The 23234-nt window shown below is 40.4% G+C and overlaps 2 protein-coding genes across 2 annotated transcripts in view; one reads left to right on the top strand and one right to left on the bottom strand.

The window, feature by feature from the left end:
• The window catches only part of LOC6570606, a 111682-nt gene that overhangs the window by 3107 nt on the left and 85341 nt on the right, over positions 1-23234 (bottom strand). Inside the window, exons 3-8 of the mRNA XM_043214727.1 lie at positions 22824-23084; positions 21841-22037; positions 9015-10507; positions 7682-8423; positions 6511-7155; positions 3268-3576 (exon numbers count right to left, since the gene is read on the bottom strand). Coding sequence (XP_043070662.1) covers positions 3268-3576; positions 6511-7155; positions 7682-8423; positions 9015-10507; positions 21841-22037; positions 22824-23084 — 3647 coding nt within the window. The remainder of the gene's footprint in view (positions 1-3267; positions 3577-6510; positions 7156-7681; positions 8424-9014; positions 10508-21840; positions 22038-22823; positions 23085-23234) is intronic.
• Positions 69-2329, top strand: LOC6562781 (folylpolyglutamate synthase). The gene has a single exon (XM_001989051.3). The coding sequence runs from the start codon at positions 149-151 to the stop codon at positions 2219-2221; it is 2073 nt and encodes a 690-aa protein (XP_001989087.2). The 5' UTR covers positions 69-148; the 3' UTR covers positions 2222-2329.

Below are 23234 nucleotides of genomic sequence, written 5' to 3'. Positions count from 1 at the left end.
CCTTTTATCAAATGTCTAAACAAAACACTTAAAACAATTTTTAAAAAAATCAACACCAGACAAAGCACAATTTTGGTCACTGCTAAATTTTTAGGAACACGTTCTTAACATTTTAGCCAGATTTATTTTTACTACGTCCGATTTTGTAATGCTCTTGCTTAAATCACCGGCACCGCTGAGTCGGCTGCCAATGCTTCGATGTAGCAATTGTTTCTTCAAATGGTCACTGAACACGCAGAAGCAGCCGCAGGAGCAGACGATCAATGAGAAGCAGTTGCCCAAACAGCTGCAGAAACCCAAGGCTGTGACGCCGCCAATTATCAATATCAAGGATCAGCGGGACAAATGGCTGGCAAAAGTGTCGCCAAAATTGCCAAGCAAATCAAAGACAAAGACAGCTGCTGGGGCAGGCAGTAAGTTCCCCCAACAAGCATTTGGCATGCCACAAGAATTTCAACAGACACAGCCGCCGCCAACACAATCGCCGAACGAAACAGTCGGCAGCAACAGCAGCAGTGTTTCCGAGCGCAATTCCTGGATGAATCGTATGCATGGCAAGCAACAGACCAAGCAGGAGCAGTGGCTCAAGGACATGCAGGCCAAGCAGCAGCAAGGGCGCGATATGCAGCAATTAAAGATGCAAAAAATGCAACAGTCTCAATCCACTGAGGCAACGGAAACTAAATCAGATGAAGCACCCGCTGAGATTGTGGCCAAAACTCCCGAGCGTCTAGCCTATCTCTCAACCATTAAGCAGCTAAACACTTATCTAATACACGAACCCGTCGTGGGTCGAGCCGTGTCGAAAACCAGCGGCGATCAAATGGATCCAAATATTACGCATACGCTGCAGTGTCTGAGTCAAACGGGTCTCGAACCGGAGCAATTGCTGAGTTTGCCTGTCATCCAGGTAGCTGGTACAAAGGGGCGTGGCACCACCTGCCTCCTAGTCGAGTCCATATTGCGAGCTCATGGCATCAAAACGGGTGTCCTGTGTGCGCCCCATCTCTTTCTAACCAACGAACGCATTCGCATTGATGGCGCGCCGCTGGAGGAGACAAAGTTTACGCAGCTCTTTGATGAGTTACAATCGCAACTTGGACAAATGCAGCCGCCTCCCAGCTACAATAAGCTGTTAACTGTGATGGCCTTTCATGCGTTTCGCAATGACAGCGTGGATGTGGCCATTGTGGAGATCGGCAGCGCTTGTGCCGGAGATTGTACCAATATAAGCGGACATGCAGAAACCATTGGCATTAGCAGCTTGGGCTGGGAGCAGAATTTCAGTTTGGGCAATTCGTTGCGGGACATTGCGTGGGCCAAGGCGGCGATTATGAAAAAGGATGCCAGCATCTATACCAGCGCCAGTCAAACGGAATGCTGCGAAGTCCTTGGACAACGTGCCAAGCAATTGGGCGTCGAACTGCATCGTGTGCCCGGCATTCCGGCGTATATCGAGAGCAATCTTGACTGCAAACAGCTGCTGAATGGCATTAATTTTGGGGTGAAGCTAAATGCCTCGCTGGCCATTCAGTTGGCCTACGATTATTTGAGGCGCTATCAACCCGAATATGTTGCGGGCTTGGAGCATAATAGCACCCAGTTAACCCCGGGCACAAAGCGGGGACTCGAGCTCTTTGAGCGGCGGGGTCAATTTGAGATCATGAAGCACGATATATTCAATGTACATCTGGATTGTGCTGATACGCTGGAGAGCATGATGATGTGCCGGGAATGGTTCTATACGCGTACTCGCAGCAGTCGCTTCCCAAAGATCCTCCTCTTTAGCAAGGTCAATGAATACAACTCCAAGGATCTATTGACTATACTGCGACACAATACGCGATTTGAGGAGGCGGGCTTTGTGCCCAGTCCCAGTTACTTTGAAGGTGAGCCCGTCGCGGAGCTGGAGCAGGAGTCCAACAAGGATGAGAATGGCAACGCTGGCATTAGTTGGAAAGATATGGAGGAGCTGCAACGTGCTCGTCGCAATGCCAGCAATTGGCGTTCCTTGTGCGAGGAGACCGGCACTCGCGATAATTCCCACTTATCCATCTCGATCGAAGCCTTCTTCGATCATCTGCGCGACAAATATGGCAAGCAGCGCTATGGCATGCGCAACGAACTCGATGTCCTGGTCACAGGATCAAGAGAACTGGTGGCCGGCACCATCAACTATATACAGCAACTGAAGAACAAAGAATTCGGCAAATGGCGTTAAAAAAAAAACAACTCAGACAATTCCCTGGAAATAATTTGGTGCAAGTCAACTTAATTTGTAATTGTTTAACGTTCTAGTTTGTTCTCTGTGAATATGTATATATATATATATTATATATGTATGTATATATTGCATCCATTTATGTGTTATTAAAATTTCTAGTTTATATTTTTCTTAAGCAAAAACAAAATCAAAGGAAATCAGCTGATTATTTCTTGAACAATGAACCACTTTTAAAATGTTAAATTGCAGCTGCTGATAATTATACTTTAATTCTATAATCACTAAAACTAAAAGAAAAATATCACAGCTATAGACTATTCCGATTTCGATATATTTACTGTCTGTAGCAAAAAGTTCAATATAATCCAAGTTTAATTGAGGTACATACTTTAAAAGCTGAGGGACTAGTTCTCATAGAAACAAACAGATTTAAATATTTTCCCCGGCAAATAATAAATTTTAAATAAATGATTAAATTACCTTAAATATATATATGATAATATATTCCATATATGGAATGTGACTTCATCATTGAAACCTCATTTTTTTATTTTCAGTGCACTTGAAAGGAAAATTGAAGTCAGGCAAATATCTCAAATATTTTCAAGCTGTTCATATCTTAATTTAAGGCCAACAACTCAATGGCTTATTGCCAACAATAACCTACAACGTATATAGTGCATAAAAGTGACATTGAAGTGGAAAAGTAGGCGAAGAAGAAGAAGAAGAAGAAGAAGAAGAAGAATAGAACAATTGGTGCATTGGTGCATATATAGAATGAGTGTTGCAAGCAGCAAACGTTGCAATTTTGAATGGTGCAAGCTGCTATTCAGTTTGTTATTGGCGTCGTGTGTGCATTTTGTGGTGCAAAGTTCAAGTGTGCGGTGCTGTTGGTGGTGGTGCTGCTGCTGCAAGTGGTGCTTGTGAGAGTGGTGGTGGCGCCACCCCTGTTCTCTAATCCCGCAACATATTTTCTCGACACCCACTCGAGAGTGTGTCTGTGTGTGTGTGTGTGTGTGTGTGTGTGTGTCTCTCTGTGTTACCTGTGATGGCTAGCGTTGTTGTTGTTGTTGCGGTTTTGGCATTACGTGATGTTGTTGTAATTGTCGTTGCCAGTGCCGTTGTGGTTCCTGCCGTCGCTGCGGTCACCACCTGCTGCTGCTGTTGCTGTTGCTGTTGCTGCCTGCTAAGGTTGCCACGCTTCAAGGTGGAGTTGTTGCTAATGTTGTTGTTGTTGCTGCTGGTGTTCGTGTTGCTGGTGTTGTTGGTGGGCTGCTTCGTTAGTTTGGCGGCGCGTGCTTGTTGTAGGTGGCTGCTGTTGGCTGGGACTGGTGTCGCCTCAAGTGGTCCTGCTTTGGTTGCAACCACATGGACCACACACACATACACACACACACACCCAGTAACATACATCCACACACACACACATAGACACAGACACAGATACACGCAGCGCACAACGTCATCGTGTGTCGCCAGTTTCGTTGAATTTCCGTTTGTGGATGTTCCAAAAGGGTTGGGTTTGCAAGGAAATAGTAATTAAGTTGGCGTTGGCAACGCGCATTTAAGTGCAGAATTAAAAAAAAAATGAAAATAGAAAATAGAAAGGTGAAAACAACAACGTCGGCGTCCTAATGAAACCAGCAACAACAAAGCAGCCCCAATAACAAGTTGTACAATGGCACCATAAATCACATTTTTTGGCCAAAATGCTTGACCGAAAAAGGGCTAAGATTCGAGGGAGTCAAAAATGTCAGCACAACCAGCAAATGTTGTGTTAACTGCTGTTAAATATAAATTCAATTTGTTGTTAACTGAGTCAATCTATTTCAAAAATGTCTTAATTTAACAGCTGTTAAATATAAATTCTTTAATCGAACAAATTTCTATTCTATTTTTTAATTTTTCTGAATTTTGAAATTTGAAACTAAATACAATTTCTGTAGCTCGTGTGAAATTTGTCTAAATAGCATTTTCTTTCCTGCAAAATGCGACCCTATCTTTGAATAATAATTGTATGCCACATAATCTGCACATGTTGCCCACAGTGCAATGTTGCCAAAGGCTACCAGCACACACTTCCACACACCAAAAACTTACACACCCACACACACACAATTAAACTGCATTCTGTGGTGCATATTTTTTGGTCAAACTTGCAGGCAATGTTGGTCAATGAGTGTGCCAAGGGAGAGCCATGGAGTGTGGGTGGGGATGGGCACAGGACTACCTTTTAGTGAGGCGCAAAACTTTTTCAACAGTTTCTGAAAACTATCAAAACATTTTTCTGGTCCTGGCGCGTCCCTGTTATTTAGACGTTTTTACCATCTAGGGGTTTTTCACTTAAATAAGAGCACGTAAACACCAAAACAGCAAAAACAATTTTGGCAAAGCGTTTATTGAAAGAGCATTCCTACTAGTTATGAGCATTATGCTCATGGAATATAATTAAAAAGTGTTTAAGGCCTTTTTCGGAAAGTGCTTAGACCTATGTGTTCCAAAAGTTATCTTGCTCCTTTAGTATTTATTTTCTTTGAAGCATTTGATAATGGCATAAAGACATATATTGTATATTTTTTAATACTCTATCTAAAATATGATCAATTGCTTTTGCATCTGCTTATGCAATTTTTTAAATATTCTGTTTTCTTAGCTTATTATTAGCGCTGCCTTTGAGTAATTAAACTATTCTTGAACTAAAATACTTGCTGATGCCTCCAAATTCTTCTATTAATTTTACAATTGCATGTTTCCTGCGCTTTTCTCAAATATCTTTAATTATAATTCATTTGTTCATTTTGTTCATTTTTATCTACTTTTCTATCTAATTCGAGCTTCTTTGTCAGATTATTTTCAGCTCACCCGATTTTCCCAAATATAATTAGGAACTAGAGTGCTGAGCTCTTTAATCCAACATATTTTAAGTTGATTTCATTTTTTTTTAGTGCTTTTGTCTGAAATGAGGTTTCTGTCTTACTTCAGTTCAGGATTATATCTCTCTCCCATCTCTCATTTCTTTGTCCTTTTGCCATTTTCTTGAACTAATCAGTTGTTCCCTCGAGGCTAGTTAGTTAATTCCAACAAGATTTTTAGTTTGGCACTTAATCTTTAATCTCATTTTTATTGCTTTAATACTCCAAGTGTGATTTGGTCGCTTGTTCCATTTAGTTTTTAATTGTCTCTTGTGTTCGTTAGTCGACAAGCTGCCGCTCAAGTGGCTCAAAACACTTGACTGCTTCCCAAAAGGGACGACTTTGGCAACAGTTTTCTTGTAATTTTGATGTATTTTTTTTTTTTGTTTTTTGTTTTGTATTTTATAAGTTGCTGCTGTTTGAGAGCAATTGCAATTGTGAAGCATGGCCATCGGCTTAAAGCCAATTAAAATTTTGCTAGCACAAAAGAAACGGCTAACGGTTTAATTCTCACTTAATTGGAATTACGCCGGACTGCTACACTGAATATGCACGTACACACACACATACACGTACACAAACACCATAGAGACAGAGATGTGACTCGAATCGGATAGTCGATTCCATCACTGGCTGATGATGTCATTTTGGTTGCCAAGGCATTTCGTTTGTCCTGAAGCTGAAGCCGTTGCCTGAGCTGCTTATGCAGAACACACAATTTGCATGTGGAGATGGCGAGCGATGGAGTGAGGATTACGGAATGTGAGGACCGGCTGGGGTGGGGTGGGGTGAGGTGGGTGATGTCTAGATTGACAGGCAATGCAATTACGCCCAAAAAGCAGAATGAGCATCAGCGGCAATAAGAGGCGTCAAAATGGCAGCCATAAATCTACGCTGCCCCATTCAAAAACAAAACAAGTTAAAGTGCACTCGAGTCGAGAGTGACCGACTAACGAATACCCTGCACACAAGCAGACACACATATTACATGCTGAAGAGCTTGAAATTTAATTAATTTGGTGTTCATTTATAGTTTAGATTTTTCAATTAAACTACAAAATTATTTGTTAGATCTTAATCATAATAATTTTGTTGGCATTTTAGTTATAAGAACAGCTAAAAATATATATAGATTGATAGACAGATATATGGATTATGGCTTTATTGTCTATAAGGGAAATTAATACGGACAGACAGACAGATAAATAAATATACTGATAATAATAAATTTATTTAGTAGGATTATAGCTGTCTCCCTTCTAATTCAGTTTGCAACGTGTACAGGGTATACAAAATACGACGCTTAATGAACAATCGCCCAATCCATTTACAAACCCAATTGCACTACCAGTGTGCGCCTAGCTGCCTACTTACACTCGCCATGGTGTCCAGAGACGGAGGAGGGCAGCACTTGATAGCTGTCGCCATCGATGCCGATGGCACTTGTCACATGATATCCATAGCCATTTGGATGCGGCTGTTGGTAGAGTCCTTGCGAGGATTTGGCCTGCATTGGATACTGTTGTTGTTGCTGTTGTTGCTGCAGCTGCTGTTGCTGGTGCATCTCGCTTTGCTGCATGTTCAACTGCTCATCGGGATCGTGAAGTGCTGTTAGAGTCAGCTCCATGCCAGCATCCAGCTGCTTGCTGTCCAAACTTCCCGTCGGATAATATGGCGGCGGTGGTGGTGGCAGCGATGTTTGTTGCAACTGCTGCTGTTGCTGTTGCTGCTGCTGCGAGACATCTCCCGTTGCAGCGTTAAGCGTTCCATCCACATCATAGTCTTTGGCGCCTTGAATCACTGCTGGCGTTGTCGTCGTCGTCGCTGTTGTTGTTGCTGTTGCCGTTGCTGTCGTTGTCGCCGCTGCAGCTGCCTGCTTCTTGGCCGCATGCGTGCGGCGGCAGCGGCAGAATGCGTAGAGCACTGCGACAAGCACAAGGAATGAGAGTGCCGCGATGATGATGGCCACCAAAGCGGATGTGGTCAGCGAGGAGCTGTGCGGCATGTAGGACTTGCCAACTGCAATGGGAGAAACGTTTGATGTTGATTTATTGCCTTGCCACAATGTGTCTGAATTTGGGTGTTTTAGCTCTAGTTTCCACCCGAGGTCATTTGTGCGGCAAGCTGATGCATTTAATTGGCATTAAAGTTAAATATTTAAATACTTCTAAATTGCTAGGTATGCATTATAAATAAGTAGTGAGTTTTAGTCTACAATTATTTAATATATATATAAAATAAATTGTTCATGTTTTGCTTATTGCATTTGTTGGAAGTTTAGAACTTTAAGTCAGAAAATCAGAACGTGAACAAATCAAACCGGAACTGAAATAAATAAAAATGAAGCCCGAAATTGCTCAAACAAATGTTTATTCAATTATATTTTAAGTTGAACTAATTCCCAATTACTCTTTAGATATTTCGATTTTTTAAATACTCATTAAATTCTCTAAGTGTGCCGCACAATATTTGTAAATATTTCTAGCTAGTTTTTTTATATATTATTTCTTTTATATATTTAAATATATATATTTTTTATACTTACTTTCGGCATTGGCGTAGGCACCGCAATGCTCATGATTCGCGAGTAGACATAGCTTGACCCGTACCACCGGTCCAGGGCCCGCAGTTTCTGCCAGTGCCATTGTGCGATCCTCTCCAAGCTGTCCACTGCCAGGAGCTAAGTTCCTTCCCGACGTGGTCGCTGTGGTGTAGTGAGCAGTGCGTGCAATCTGATTGATGACGGCCTCCTTAAAGGTCGTTTCACTGCCCGATGGCAGCAGCGTTAGAGTCTCCACAATTTCCCACATGGGCACTGTGGCATCTCGAGTAACCAGCGACTCAACAACGGCAATCAGAGAGAGACAAGTGGCGGCCACATTGATGCCCAGCACATGCGAATTGGGATCGTAGCTGACGTGGAGTGGCGGTGGTATTTTGCTCACTTTGGTTGTGGCCAGTATCTCGTTGGAGTAGCCCGATGTGCCTTTGGCATTCAGTGCATAGACCTTGAACATGTAGCTCTGATGCTGATCGAGTGGGGCCAGCTTGCAGGGATTCTCGCGAAAGCAATTGAACTCAATCCACTCGTGAGCACCACCCTGTCCCGAGCTGCTCAGCTGATAGCTATTGACTGATGAATAAGCCAAGCCAGAGCAATCCGATAGCAGTTGTTCACGTGGCGTTGCCACCCGTCGATAGCTGACCAAATATTTGGTGTTTAGCAGACCGCCATTGAAGCCCGGCTGCCAACTGAGCACTGCATAGTTGTGAGCCACCTCGAGTACCTATTTTAAATACACAAAAAAAATAATTTACGTAATGATTTTAGCAAATATATACTTGAAAATACATAAAACCAACTTTAAATAATTATTTGTTAAGTGCTTTATTTTAATTGATATAATAAAATGAAACTATGACATTTAACTTTGTCAAATCTTTAAAAACTAGGAATTTTTATTATGGTTTGCATTGCAGATTAATGCTACATTTAAAGTTGAAGACATTATTCTGACTCGTTTCCCTTGTTATATATACAAATATACAAAACTTTCCAGGTCCAAAGCTTTGTCAACACTCAATCGATTTTCTAAGATCTCGACTTTTTGATCATGGTTTGACCTCTGATCAATACTACACTTAAAGTTGAAATGTGATTCTGAGTCGATTTTCAAGTTTAAAGTATAACTTCAAAAATAACTCTTAGGGATGGGTCAACATTTTCGACAGCAATAACTTTGCTTAAGCTCAAACTGATTTTCAAAAAACCTGAGCTGATCAGGTTCGAGATAAATACTCAACAATCTTTAAAATGAAATCAATCAATAAGAAATTTTGAAGATTCTCAGCAAGTAATCAAGAAATTGTTAAAATACCTTTAAAGCATTTGGTTTCTCTGGTGCGCCCTTCGGCTGCAGACGTATCTGGGTGCGTATGGTGTCCAAGGGATTGACGGCACGACAGGTGTACTCTCCATAGTCGGAGTGCTGCAGATGTGCAATGCGTAGGATCGATGTATAGATATCATTGTTCTCCATGCGTGTGCTGATCTCGTAGTGGCCATCCGAGGACATGGTGAGTGGGGAGGGATTACTGCTGAATTGCCATTGAAACTCTGGCTTGGGATAGGCTTGCACCTTGCAAATAACCTCAGCCGATTCACGCATATCGTAGGCAACCTTATTGTATTGATGGAGGACAATCGGTTCGTGTTCGATACGAAGATGCATCGATGAGTTTGCCGAGTTCACATCGTTCTCGTAGAGACACGTGAAGAGTCCTCGATCGCCGGGCAACAGTTGATTTCCATTTGGACGCGCCTTGCCACGGAAGCGTAGAATACTTTGTACGGTCACCACACCACCGCCCGCATCTGTGGGCGTGGTGCGTATCTCGTAGAGTTTACGGGATGGCAATATTTCCGTACCATCCTTGATCCAGCGTATTTGTGGCGTGGGTTTCGCTTTGGCACTACACGTCACAGCATAGTCGACATCGCCAACACGTCGAGTCATGTGCTGCTGCAACTTGGCCAGGAACTGTGGCGGCTGATGCACCTCCAGCACAATGGTGGCCATCTTACCGATGCCCAGCTCATTGACGGCATGACAATGATAGCGACCCTCGCTACCCAGATGCGCCTTCGGTATGGAGTACTGCGGCCCTTGAGCGAGTATCTTCTGCGTGTTGCTCAACTCACCGTCCATGTCGCGAAACCAGCGATATTGTGGCACTGGCCAGCCCGGTGGATTTGCGGAACAACTGAGTGTAACGCCATTGCCCACATGCACTACCGGCTTATTTGGCGAAATGTACGCCTGGCCGGGACGATGACGGACCAGCAGTGCAACGGTCGAGTTGCCAACACCCTCTAAACGCTTTGAGTTATACGGTTGCATCAGATTCACCGAGCGGCAAATATAGTTTCCAGCATGCTCGGCCCGCACCGAGACCAGGGTAAGTTGTTCACCCGCATAACGAAAATCGGGTGCACCCTCTTTGAGCCACTCAATTGCAATTGGTGATGGATTTGCTGTCACATTGCAACGCACCAAAACGGTTTCACCTTCCTCGGCCTCGTGGGTCTTCGACTCGATGGTAACAATCGGTGCATATAGCACATCCAATATGATGTCCTTTTCACCGGTTTTGCCCAGTCCATTGTCGGCACTGCAGGTGTACTTGCCGGCATGATGGCGACTCACACGATAGATCGTGTGACTTGGGGTGGCACTCACATATTGTCCGTTGCGTGACCAGCGAACATTGGACACCATCGGTTTGGCGTCCACCCGACAATCCAGTTTGGCAATGTGATCGCGTTCAATGCGCAGTGGGTTCTGTGGCCCAACCTCAACGCGTGGATAATCTACAAAAAAAAAAAAGAAAGTAGCAGAGTAGGTAAGGTAATTCAGGATATTAGCTGACTTTATTCGAGTCTGGGGTTAGCATACACACATTGTAATTAAGGTCGCAAAAGTCGGGTTCGTTAAATGGGCCCATTAAGTTGCCAATAGCAATTTTCAATTATACTGCCCGTCATTCAACTACTGACGGTTCAGCGGCGTGTGCCATCGACATTTGAAAATAACATCAAATTGAGGTCTAACAGCCGCAACAACTAGCAAAAAAGGCCGAGACTGGCCAACCATTACGGCCAAGTACCTTGCCCACAGCACACTGGTTACTAACCAATTATTATTTTGGTAAAACAACAATTATTTGTGATCATTTCTATTCAGTTTTCAGTTTACAAAAATCTATATATTTCACCACAAGTATTTTCGATATATTAATTAAATGGAAAAGCCATAAAATATCAGAATAAAACTTTCCAATTAAAATTAATTAAATTACACAGCTTATTAATGAGTTGAAAGCTTGATATTAAGTTCTGTTTCGATATATTTTTTGGATATTAATGTTTTCCTGAATATGCTGGCAAATAGCCTTAAGATAAAATTATAATGCCATAAAATTTGTAATGAAAAGAACTTCAATTATATCTCGATGAATTAAGTAAATGTTTCTCTAAGCATTTAAAAATATATTATGATAAGATGCGCATGTTTTTAATTATTATTATTTTGTAACCAGTGTGCCGAGGTAATTCTGATTAAATGACAACCATGTGCCGATAGTTAACGTTTGCGTCAAATCGGTTTTTGGGCCGGGTTTTGGCCACTTGGCTGGTTGGTCAAGCGTCTAACATAACAGGTCCTAACTATTTTAGTTGTTGTTGGTTTTATGCGTGTTGTTTTTGTGTTTTGGTTGTTATTTCAGTATTAGAGTGCCAATTAACTTTTGAAACACTTTACTTTAATCACCCACTGACCAAATACTTAAATGCCCATTGCTGTGCACAGCTCCAAGTTGTTATTATTGTTGTGGTTATTGTTGCTGTTGTTGTTGTTGTTTTAGAGCGAGCAAAAAATATTCTAAACTGCCACAAAATCGGGGGCATATCAAAAACTGCGTCTGCTCTGTGCCCAATTACGAGGCAACCAACACATTAAGTCCGGACAAAAACTAAACATGCGTCTGCGCCCGAGTGTATTGTGTGCGTGTGTGTGTGTGTGTGTCATGTGTGTTGGTGTGTGTAATTATAAAATAAAATTTAATGAGCAACGCTTGTCAGCGTGAGCACAGCTAACAAAAAAAAAATACTCCAATTTTGCATTTCAACACATGCTGCCATGCTCAGTATGTTGCCGTCCTCCCTCCAACTTTTACCGTACTCTTCCCATGCCATTTTTATGCCCAGCCAGCCATGCAGTTTCACGCTGGCGGGTGTTGCTGCCACCGAACGTCCCATCTAGCCCCACTTCCTTGCCACAAACTTGCTGACATTCGCCATGAAGTTGGTTGCACAATTTTTCATATTTTTCTTACCTTTTTTCTTTTTGTTCTATTAAATTTTTGTTATCGTTAAAGGTATCTTGCTTTTGACACTTGCTTTAGTTTAAGTACACATTTTTATTAATACTTGAAAATGTATATGGTTATAAACTGACGAAAAGTATATATTTCGCTTACAATCTTAAATATGTATAAAAATTAAATATAAGCTGTATTAACGAGTGAAAGGATAAAGCTGAATCTCAATCATCAAATTCAATTATGTTTTTATCACAAGATAAGATATTTTCAAACTCGTTTGCTATAAATAGAAATATTTATATATTTTTCTACTGCCACTTATTTGTCTGGAGTTTGATAAAGTTTATTTTTGAATTGTTTACTTTGGATTTTACAAATAAATTCGACTGCATATGAATTCCATCTACGCATTAGACTGTCTAAATTTGAAGTGTTTTCTCTTTTATGGTCTAAAATTTGTTGATCATGAATATATATACTCTGTTGGATCGGAGAAACTTTTACATGATTTTGCACAACTTCATTATAACCTTTTCACATAATTTCAATGAGGGTATACAATTTTTTTCAGTCTCTGGTTGTGTTCAGTTCATTGTATTTTGTTTTTTATTTAAACATTTTTTTTTTTTAACGAGTTGGCAGGGCCGCATTGCGATTTTAGTTACGCTGCTGCTGTTCACATGCATGTTTGGCACACCCTGGTGGAACGTGGGGAGGCATTGTGATTTCATGACTGGCTACATTAGCGCCGTGCAACATGCGTTGCCTGCACTTGCAACGGCAGCTGGCAGCACCTGAGCTCCCCATAGAACTAAGACTCACTAGCAGGCAGACCTTGTTACTGGAGCCAAACGAGGCACTGGCTTCCGGTTAGGCGGGCGTTAAATAAAAATGAGCGAGCGTTGCTCATACGCCGCGTGGTCTTTACTTAAGCCCGTTGGCCATTTTTTGCAGCCAAATTAAATTATTTAGCCCGGAACTGGGCCGAGACCCAGTCCGTTATTCCTGCCACAGGATGTATCACACACAACTGCTCGGAGTTATTTTAATGAGGCGAGTTTGCATTTGCTTTAATCCTGCTGCTCTTGCACCACATCCCCGCCTCCCTCATTTGTACGTCATGTCTTGGCCAAATTGAAACAGCAACAGCGACAGCAAACAGAAGCAGATCCAGCTGCTGCTGCTGTTGCTGCTGTTGCTGCTGCTGTGGCGTACGTGTCACACAACACGTCACGTGACTTCCGCTGCGCGTGCTTGCAACACCTGCATTCATATGTTGTATATGCCATAGTTCTCCATCCTGACTCCTCCCACGCAATCAGCCAACCATTCCGATGGCTTATGATCCGCTGTGGGGCAGCCAAACATCTGAATAAATATTAAAACGCCATTTCCATGCGTGGTTGGCTTAAACATTTAAAGTAAACTTGCTGATAAGAAACATATTTCAAAACTGTCTGCTCATTTGCATTTTTTATTCGTTTTTTTTTGATTCTTTTGTTTTATGACTTTGAAGCTTAGAGTGGCAATTCATCACAAAGATAGTTATTTAGGACAGATATTTAACCTGCAATCTTGAACGAGTATTAATTTGTTTATTTATTTATATATATCAGTTTGAGAACTACCTGTATGAAACTTAGAATATATCCTTTTGCCCATTTTCTGGCTTTGGACCGATCTATTGAGAAATGAAACACTTTTCTGCTTACTAAGCAAAAATGTAAGATTTTTCTAAAAAAAAGATTGTCAGTTGGATATCTAGTATATATCTTTAAAAAATCGGAAAAACTCGCTGGTAGTTCAGTCTTATATTTTTGATTTTCTATGGGCAACCAACCGTCTGCGTCTGATAAAAGTAACGACTGGTAAGCCACAAATTGAATTTTTGAATTGAGCTTTTTTGCTGAGTGCAACAGTCAGTTGCTATTTTTTAACGTTGCAATTGTCAGCGATCTGAGCCAAAGAGCCAAAGCTACACTCATTCTCTGCTTGTGCACCCCACTCTCCCTCCCCAAGCACCCCCTTATGCATTGGTAACCCAGTTTTGCCAACGTTTAACATTCGTTTGCATTGCTTATAAAAAGTGTTGCCTACTTTTTTGGGCGATGGGAAACTCATCGCGCTTGGGTGTGCGAGGGAGGGTGTGTGGGTATGTGGGTGTGTGTGCAGTGGACCATAGGTGTCATATGCATGGCGATTGAAATTAATTGAATTGGCTTTGCGCTGCAATAGTCCCCGCGACAACAATAGCAACAGCAATAGCAACATTCAGTCGACACTTGCGGTTGCTGATGAAGTTGGTTGAGAACTGTGCGGCTCGTTTTTGTGTCCGCTTGCAGCAAGTTAATTGAAACTGGGCAGCAATTAATTTGCTTTGTCACAAAAGCTGTTAACTTTTTACTACACCACCACCCGTCCCCATGCAGCGCTTCATTGCTCTGATGAGCTGTAAAGCAAAACATTTTACAACTTTTATGCAGATAATTTGAGTTTAACAACTGAAATTTCAGCTGAAGGTGAGAACAATGTTGAGCATTCATTAAATTGTGCAGCTACAGTTCAACACTACTGAGAAAAATGAAAACATTAACTCGATTTGGCAAATCTTCAATTGTATTTTTGAACAAATGTTTAATTTTTAGCAACCAATTTCTAATTTCCGTTGCAGCTTTTTGTTCAATGTAAAGCCAAACAGCTGGCGACAAAAAACGTCACAAGTTGAAATCAGCTTAAGAAAGCTGAGAGTCAAAATCGCTGCCAGCTCCAATCTTAAAGCATAACAAACGGGCAGGACGAAAAGGACATGCCAAGCGACGCCAACGTTCTATCTGCTAACTCCTTGATATTGTGCAAATTTTTGTTGTTATTTTTGTTGTTGGCATTCCTTTTAAGGTGCCGCTTGCTGCCTGCTGTGTGGCTATGCAAATGTCCTGGTGCCAGGATGCAGCTACCAGGCTGATGCAGAGACAGAGACAACCTGGCACACAGCTGCCACACGTTGCCCACACACTGACACTAATTGCAATTGTGTGCGGCATTAGCACGTGTCTGTATCGCTCCCTAAGGCTACCTGCCGTTCTTAGACTCCCCCAAATTGCTGCAAAAAGCTTCTGGGCTCTGCTTTGGCAGAGGACATTTGGTCCTTTGGTTTTTTGGCACTTTGCCTTTTGCCTTTGGCAACAGCATAATCAAAATGGACAAGCCACAATACTCGCTGCCGGCGCGCTCAAACAGGCTCCTTCTCGGTATTGGCAAGCAATAACAGGACTCAGGACTCCTGTTTGCTGTTCTCCCATCCTCTGCTTGTTCTTCGTCTTCTTCTCCTTCTTCTTCGTTTTGTTGTTATAGTTTAGCTGCCGCAGGGATGCAAGCGAAAACATTTCGTTTGTCAAGGTGTCGTTTGAGTTGATATACAGTGCCATCAATTATTAAAAACACAGCTTCACAAAAATTCAGCTGTCAATTATTTATTGATATATTCAAATCATGTACTCTAATGCAATCGATAGGCATGTAATCGATTAGTGTCAATGCATTAGGGAGCCAAGAACATCCAGTGGAACTAATGCATTCGCTTGCCAAACTAGATATTTGAGCAACATATTCCATATTCATTAATAAATTATTATTTAAACGTGTAATTCAACTTTTGCAACAATTTAATTTAGCAATCGAACAACTCTCGATTATGTCACACTGAAAGAACTTTGAGTTGAACAAAGATAAAAGCTGCACTTAAATAATCTTAATGATGAAATATCTATGATAAATCATATGTATTTATGTATCTAGTAAATATATTTCTAAACTAAACTAAACTCAGTTTTTTTAACTTTTACGTAAAACTCAAACGAGCAGAATTGCAAAACTATCAAATGATTGAGCGATTAACGTGGTTTGTGTGCGTTTTATAATCGAATCAAAAATGCTTTATGCAAATGTTTGACCAACGAATCAAAAATTGAATTTGTTGCCGCATCGTTTGTACTTGTTGTCGCTGGCTGCAGTTCCATTTTGGTTTTTGTGTGCCAAGAAATTTCACGCCCAAAAGCGCATTATTGTCAGAATTGTTTGCCGAATTTTGCATGCCACCTGAGTAGGTGCTGCACACGGATTTTGGCCTCCCAGCCAACCTCAACCCCAATTCGCCTTGGCGTGGCATCTTGTCTGTCGTCGTTTTTCTTTTCTCTTGTTTTTTTAAACAAATTGAAATGTCTTTTCAACGGCTTTGCTTTCCACTTCAGCAGGCCCGGGACACATGAGTCCTGTTTGACTTCGTCGCCAGCGACTTTTTGGCCAAGGACTCGGGGCGAACGCCATCAAATCGTGGCTGGGCTTATTACGTGCACTGCATGCAACTGCACCAAAGTCACGCGCCATGCCCTGACAATCCGCACCCACAACAAACCCAACCAGGACACACACACACCAACACACACATGATGCTGGCAACTGAAAATATGTGAAAACGTGCCTCGCACGTGTGTGTTACGCAACTGCTTTTCCTATCTGTTGTTGTTGCTGTTGTTGTTGTTTCTATGGTATAACCAGGTTTAGTTATACCCAGCAATCCAGTAAAAAGCTCTACTCACTTTTGTCACTTAGCGTTTTGCTTGTATCAAGTTTATCTACTCTTGATTTTAGTTCGATTTATCTGCTTTTGGCTGAAGGTGCTGATATTGACTCAAAATATACAGAAGCAATTTGAAAATATTATTGTTAATTTTCCATGATTATTAATGAGTTTGCATTGCACTGTGAATTCATTGAATTAACAGAAAATATATTATTGAATTTAAAGTTGCATTTTGTTCAGTACAATTTAATGAATCGATTTTCAACTTGAATTTCATTTTGAGATATTTAAATATTTGAGTGCAAACAATATAATTGCAAGCAAATTGGAATACATTTATTTTGCATTAAGTATAAACGAATAATTGAGATCTTAAAGCCATAAAGTGTAAATTTGTTTTTTGTTTTAAATTATTTTTTTGTTGAAAAGTCAGAAGTCAATTCGATGGCTCAGCTATAAACGTAACCGCAATTTAGAACCCGAACTGAACGGAAATTTACCACTTTTCTTAAGAACCAGTTACAGGAACCAATATTATTACTAATCTTGAAGTAATTCACCTGCTTACCGGAACCATTACACTTTACCGGAACCGGACCGGAACACGAACGCTAACCGAAACGTTCTTAGGTTTCACACCTCAATCTTTTTTTGAAAAAGTGAATCTCTTTTGCATAAGTCGGATTTATAAGCTTAAAACAGAATGTGCTCAAAATGAGCATTATTTTCCCAGGCTGCTTTTTATTAAACCGAAAACAAATGAATCAAAAAGAAAAGTTTCCATTTGCTTTATGTTTGTCTTGAGCTTGAAACCAGATAATAAGTAATCAACAATTGATTAAGGGGTATCTCCTTGTCGAGCCACGTTGCTTGCTCTAGTTGTTATCTGTTATGTGGCGCCACGCGGCGTATGCGCAATTAGCCAGCCTCATTTTCGATGCTGCGTCTCACTAATTTCAGTCTCTTTATCATATTTGTTGCGCTCAGCGGGTTATAACACTTTTTGATTGGCAGAAACACACGCACACACACACACACACACACACCCAGTGAGACAGGGGTGGTCATAAAATGTTAATAATTTCATTTGATGATTTTTTGCACGTTATAAAACACTCAGCAACCGTTGACATTGACTATATGACGCATTGCGAGTTTATTTTTTCACAATGCCAGTGAAAATATGTTTTTTTTCTTTGTTATTTTTGGTTGAGAAATTTTCGTTTTGTTGTCTCTCGAGTTGTTTTTTGTCTCTGGCAAACGCAGCGGCTTTGCTGGCATATAAATCAATCAAATGCAGGCAGAACACACAATGCACGCAAAGATCAACAGCAACAGTGGTCTGGTTGCGAGTAGGGTGGGGAAACGGAAGCCAAGAATCCATGCAAACATTTTCAATTAAAAATTGCTCTGTCATTTGTCAGTATACATCTGGCTATATATATATGTGTGTGTGTGTGTGTGTGGCTGTGTGCGAGTGAGTGCGCCTGCTTGTCCATTTCTTTCGTTCACTGTCACTGTCTAATATTGCCAATTGCTTATCCATCACAATCAAAGTGAGGCATTAGACATCCAACAACGTCGTCTTTGCTTGCAGAATGCATTCATATCTTTTGTCGATAGTGCTTCGCAAACTGTGTTTATTTTTTTTTTTATGGAATCTTATTGTTGTTGAGGTTCTTCGATATTTGATGTGAAGTTTCATTCATGTTGAATTCTTAGCAAATGTTGGCTTTTATGAAAATGTGTCAAGAAGTAGGCAACATATTGACGAAGGCATCTCTGACCTCTTAAGGAATATTTGCTTCTCATCAGCATCCCAAGTCGAGTTGATATATTGGTGCACGTGAAAGAGTTCCTTGCAGGCAGTATTTATCAAAACGTGCCTCATCGGATCACTATATAACACAGCAATAATTAGAGTAAGCTGCTGAAAATATTTCCCAGCCGTCTTTTTGCTGCAGTCAGTGCATACATCAGAGCCGGCCTGATCGGATCACTATGTCTCCTAGCAATAATCAGATTAAACTCTGGAAAATATTTTCCAGTATTTGGATACATTTCTAATTGAGTTGCCAGGCAAGCATCGTTGCATAATTGATATCTCAAGCATATACCATGACTTCAAGTTCCATTCAATTTCTAGTTCGATTCATGCATCGGCCAGTGGCTCTCAAACTATGATAAGCGGTTACTTTAACCCAGTGCTCGGACTTTTTGGCCTGGAGGCAGCCTTTGCGCTCAAAATTCAATTGTTGTTAATCGTCTTGGCCAGGTTGAGGTCCCTGGATGTGTTTGTGTTGTGGCCCAGTGGCGTTGCTCGTATGGGAAAGCAGCTCAGAGCAGCAAAACACATTTGGCTTCCGGCTAAATGCACCTTGGAGGCACTTTTGACTTTGGCTGGTGGCCCAAACACACATTATGGCCAATGTGTTCGGCTCCTGGCTGCTTGCTGTTATGTGTTCTCTATGCCTTTTATTTGCTGCTGCTGCTGCTGCTGCTGTTACTGCTACTGCTGCTGTGGCCTATGCCTGCTAATGGATTTTAAATGAGCATCATAAATACTAAACCCAAAATTGCTTCAACGCCCCCCACACACACATACACACACACACACACGCAGGCACACTTACTAGTATTTGTGCCTAGAATTCTTTGGCAGTACTAACTTGAATTTCTCAGTTGCTGCCTGTTTCGTGTCTTCATATTCCACTTTTTGCAGGCTGTCATTTATTGTGTTTTGTCTGTTTTTGTGTCTACTACACTCGATTCGTGTGTGTGTTTGTGTATTTGCGTGTGTGTGTGTGTGTGAAATAGGAAGAGGGAGCGGTGGGTTGCTAGGGATTGGGTAGGAGTTTAACCAGCTTTCGGTAATACCTTTTTATGCCGCTTAGGTGTGCTTTCAAATTTGTCATTAAGTTTGTAACGTCTCAAAGGATTATTTTCGCAATTTGCTTAATTTGCATAATTTGTGTAACTTTTGTGAGAAGTCTTCAAGTTTTTGCTCTTCTAATTATATCTAGTTCACATTTTTATTTAAATTTAATTCTGAATACGAAGACTCTTTCATGAGAAGTCTTTAACTTTGTATCTATTATAATTAAAACTAGTTGTTTTTCTTTTCAGTTCATTTCCAAATATTTTTTGAAATTTAATTTGAGTTTGTTTAATAATTGTAAGCGATTTAAATTGTAGATGGTGATAAAGCCACACGAAGTTCTCTGTACAATTTGATAAGTCTTTTGCTTTTTATATAATTACTTTTATATTTTTATGTTTTATTTATTTATGTCATTAAGCTATAAAGTTGAATTCAGTAATTCAATTAAATTTATTTATTAATATTATTATTATTTGTATTATTATTTTGTTTTTATTTATATACTTGTAAGTTAATGATTTCTGCAAAAATGTTAAGTTGAGGTATATTTAAGTTACACATATAATTCAAGCACAAAAATAATTTATTCTTTTGTTTTATATACATATGTATTTTTGTATACACTAAACTTTGTATTCTATTATCTATGTTTTGCTGAGAGAGCATTTAGTTATGGTTGTGACTGCATTTTCCACATTCTTGTTTGACTTTTTCTTGAATAGTTATTTTATTTTTATTTTGGCTTTTGGTTGGTGCTGCTGCTGCGAGGACTATAAATATTTGTTACGCTGACGTTACGAGAACGCTGCATGTGACACAGACACAAACACAAACACACATAAACAGACACACACACACACACACACACACACACACACACACACACACACACACATACGAGCATACACTTACACATGTACCGGTTGTTGTTGCCTGTCTACAAATCCGGCGTGTTGTATAAAAGTGACTGCAATTTATGTTTTCCTATGAATATATTTGCGCTCCTCTCCTCTCCCTCCTAGGCCACGCCTCCCGCTGCTCTTGTGGAAACTGTTTCGCTTTCACATATTTTTATTTTTCCACCGGTTAGCAACATTGGAGTATAGTCCTAACTGTTACTCGTTTTGATTGCATAAACTTGATGCAGATTTCATTTGTTGTCATTTTTAGTGATTTTTATTAAATGCAAGTAACGTGACAAGTTTATTGCGCATACGCAGCGTTGGCTCAGCCATGAAATTTAATATTGGCTAAAATGATAAAACGCTTAAGACGGTTGCCATGTGTACTGTACACATACACACACACTTCCACACACCCAGCTTTATGCTGCACTACAGACTTGTCAGCTAATATAACAGCTTGAGACTTGAGACGCCTTCCTCGCCGCAGGAGCAGCTTTTACTCTGTGTGTGTGTGTGGAAACCAATAACTAGCAATCAACTACTGTGTGTGTGTGTGTGTCTGTGTGTGTGTCTGTGTGTGTGTGTGTGTGTACGCCAAACTCTTTATGCGTCTGTCATGTGTGGGGCTTTTTGGGTCACGTTGATCATGCGACTAAGCTGAACGAGCAACATTTGTTCAGCAAACTGCAGCATTTAATTACAAAATGTGACAAAGAGAAATAGTAGAAAATAATATGAGGACATCAAGCGAGGAAAGTGAGAGTGCAATGCAACGCACTTTAAGTGTCCTGTCAACAATCAATTAAAGCGAAGTGAACATTAAATGTATATTAACTTTACAAAACAAATGTTGATATAAATTTTCACTTGAAATAAATTCTGTTTTATTTTGTGCAAGTTGAAAAGCAAATAAAAGTTGGTATAAGTAAATAAAAATTGGAAAAAATACCAGCATTATATTGCTCAGGCTATATATATTTATATATATTTAATTGTATTTAATATCGAATGAAATAAACACAGTATTTTCATATAGAACAAACTAGAATCATCAAGTCTACTTCTGCATATTGAGTATCTTCTAGTCGAGCTGTCTCTTGTATTCTAATTTGTTTATTATGTACAAACTTCATTGTTTAGAAGTTAAGGCATTTATTTTGAGCTTCTTGTACTTTATCATTTATATATATCACCTGGCACCGTAAATATTGCACACTTCATAAACAGGACGGCAACAACAATTTGCAAGAGCCCACTAAAAAGCATAAAACAAAAAGCCACCAAAGTCATAAATTTTGAGTCTATGGCAGGCATTTCTTTACTATTTTTTTGCTCCATTTTATGTGTATTTCTTTTCTTTTTTTTGTTTTTTTGGCTGCAGTCCGTATCATTTGAGGTCTAGAGAGTGTAGTAGCCGCCCAATTCCCATACCGATTCCCCGCTGCTTTTATACTCACAGTTGACATTTAGAGCAACGCTGGTCTCGAGCGTATGACCCTCGGGCATGGCACGATTCCAAACGACGCATATGTACTTGGCACCATCGTCGGCCCGCCTGGGAAGTATCTGCAGTGTGGCATTTGTGTAGTGGTTCTTGGAGCCGCCCTTCAGCGCATACGACTGCAACGGCACTTTGCTACCCTCCCGGAACCAGCTGCAAGCGAGAGGCAGAAACAGCGATTTAGTGCCGAAAAAAAAAAAACAAAATAAAAATAGGAATTGTGTCGGGTTTGGGGATTATTAATGAAGGCGACCAGTTAAGTGATTTACTTGCCGCCGGATGTGCTTAAACTGTCGCTGACCACAGCACCAGCGACGACAGCTGAAGCCTCCCCAAAAAACCTATATATACTTCTATATAAAAAATGAAGGCTTTCTCGCAGAAAAAAATGTAAAAAATAAAAAGTTAACTTTTCATTGTAGGATTTGTAATACGCTTGCGGGCTTGTAAGTAAAATAGTTATATCATCTGCAGTAAACAACTTATTTTTATATATGTATAACAACAAAACACGATAGATATCAAAATGTACCCATGTTTTTTAAGGCCAATTGACACTCTGTAAAGCATTAATTACATTAAAAAAATTAGTGGCATTAAATAAAATTACAATTGAAATATATTTAAATAGAAAAAATGTTCTAGTCTGTCCATTAATATTATTATTATTTATTATTATCGATTAATATATTTGAAATACATTAAAAAAAAACACTTTCTAGTCGTCTAGCAATATTATTTACTATTTTTAATAATTGTACTCTCATTATTACTTTCCTCTCACTGTGATTGTTATCGTTAATCTCATTGTTACTTTGACTTTCCCTCAACTGTCAGACATTTGATCTGACATTCAAAATATACCCTGAAAGCACTAAATAAATGCCCAATATCCCGAGAGAAGTGTATCTTCAATTTGCATTTATAATGGGCTCTTACGTTATCATCGGATCCGGTGAGCCACCGATGCTGCTGCAGGTCAACTCGAGTGGTTTCTCCTCGGTGGCGACCGCAATGTTGCCGGGCGTCACCATTGGCGGATGTGGTGCCGTCAGCACCGTTACATTGTAGAACTCCTGATGCACATCGGCCCCGGTGCCTTTGGCCTTGATGCGGCACTCAAAGCGTCCATTGTCCCGATTGTACGAGGTGTTCTTAATTTGCAGATCGTAAATGCCGCGACCCGGTCGAAAGTCAAGTCTGCAAGCGAAACAGAGACAGCGATAATGTGAGAGAGTGAGAGAAAAAGTGAATAATCAGCGAATAAAAAATGCAGAGTGTGAGTTAAGGGCGCCGATTTGTAGCAAGTAAGGCAAGACACGAAAAAAAAGGCAAAAAGTTGGAGAAAAA

This window comes from Drosophila grimshawi, unplaced genomic scaffold, assembly GCF_018153295.1.
Source record: "Drosophila grimshawi isolate 15287-2541.00 unplaced genomic scaffold, ASM1815329v1 contig_1377, whole genome shotgun sequence".
Classification (NCBI taxonomy): Eukaryota; Metazoa; Arthropoda; class Insecta; order Diptera; family Drosophilidae; genus Drosophila; species Drosophila grimshawi.
This window is presented reverse-complemented; position numbering and strand designations above follow the sequence as displayed.

Excerpts from the sequence above, each read along its gene's own strand:
- LOC6562781 (XM_001989051.3), top strand. The coding sequence starts at position 149 with ATGCTCTTGCTTAAATCACCGGCACCGCTGAGTCGGCTGCCAATGCTT.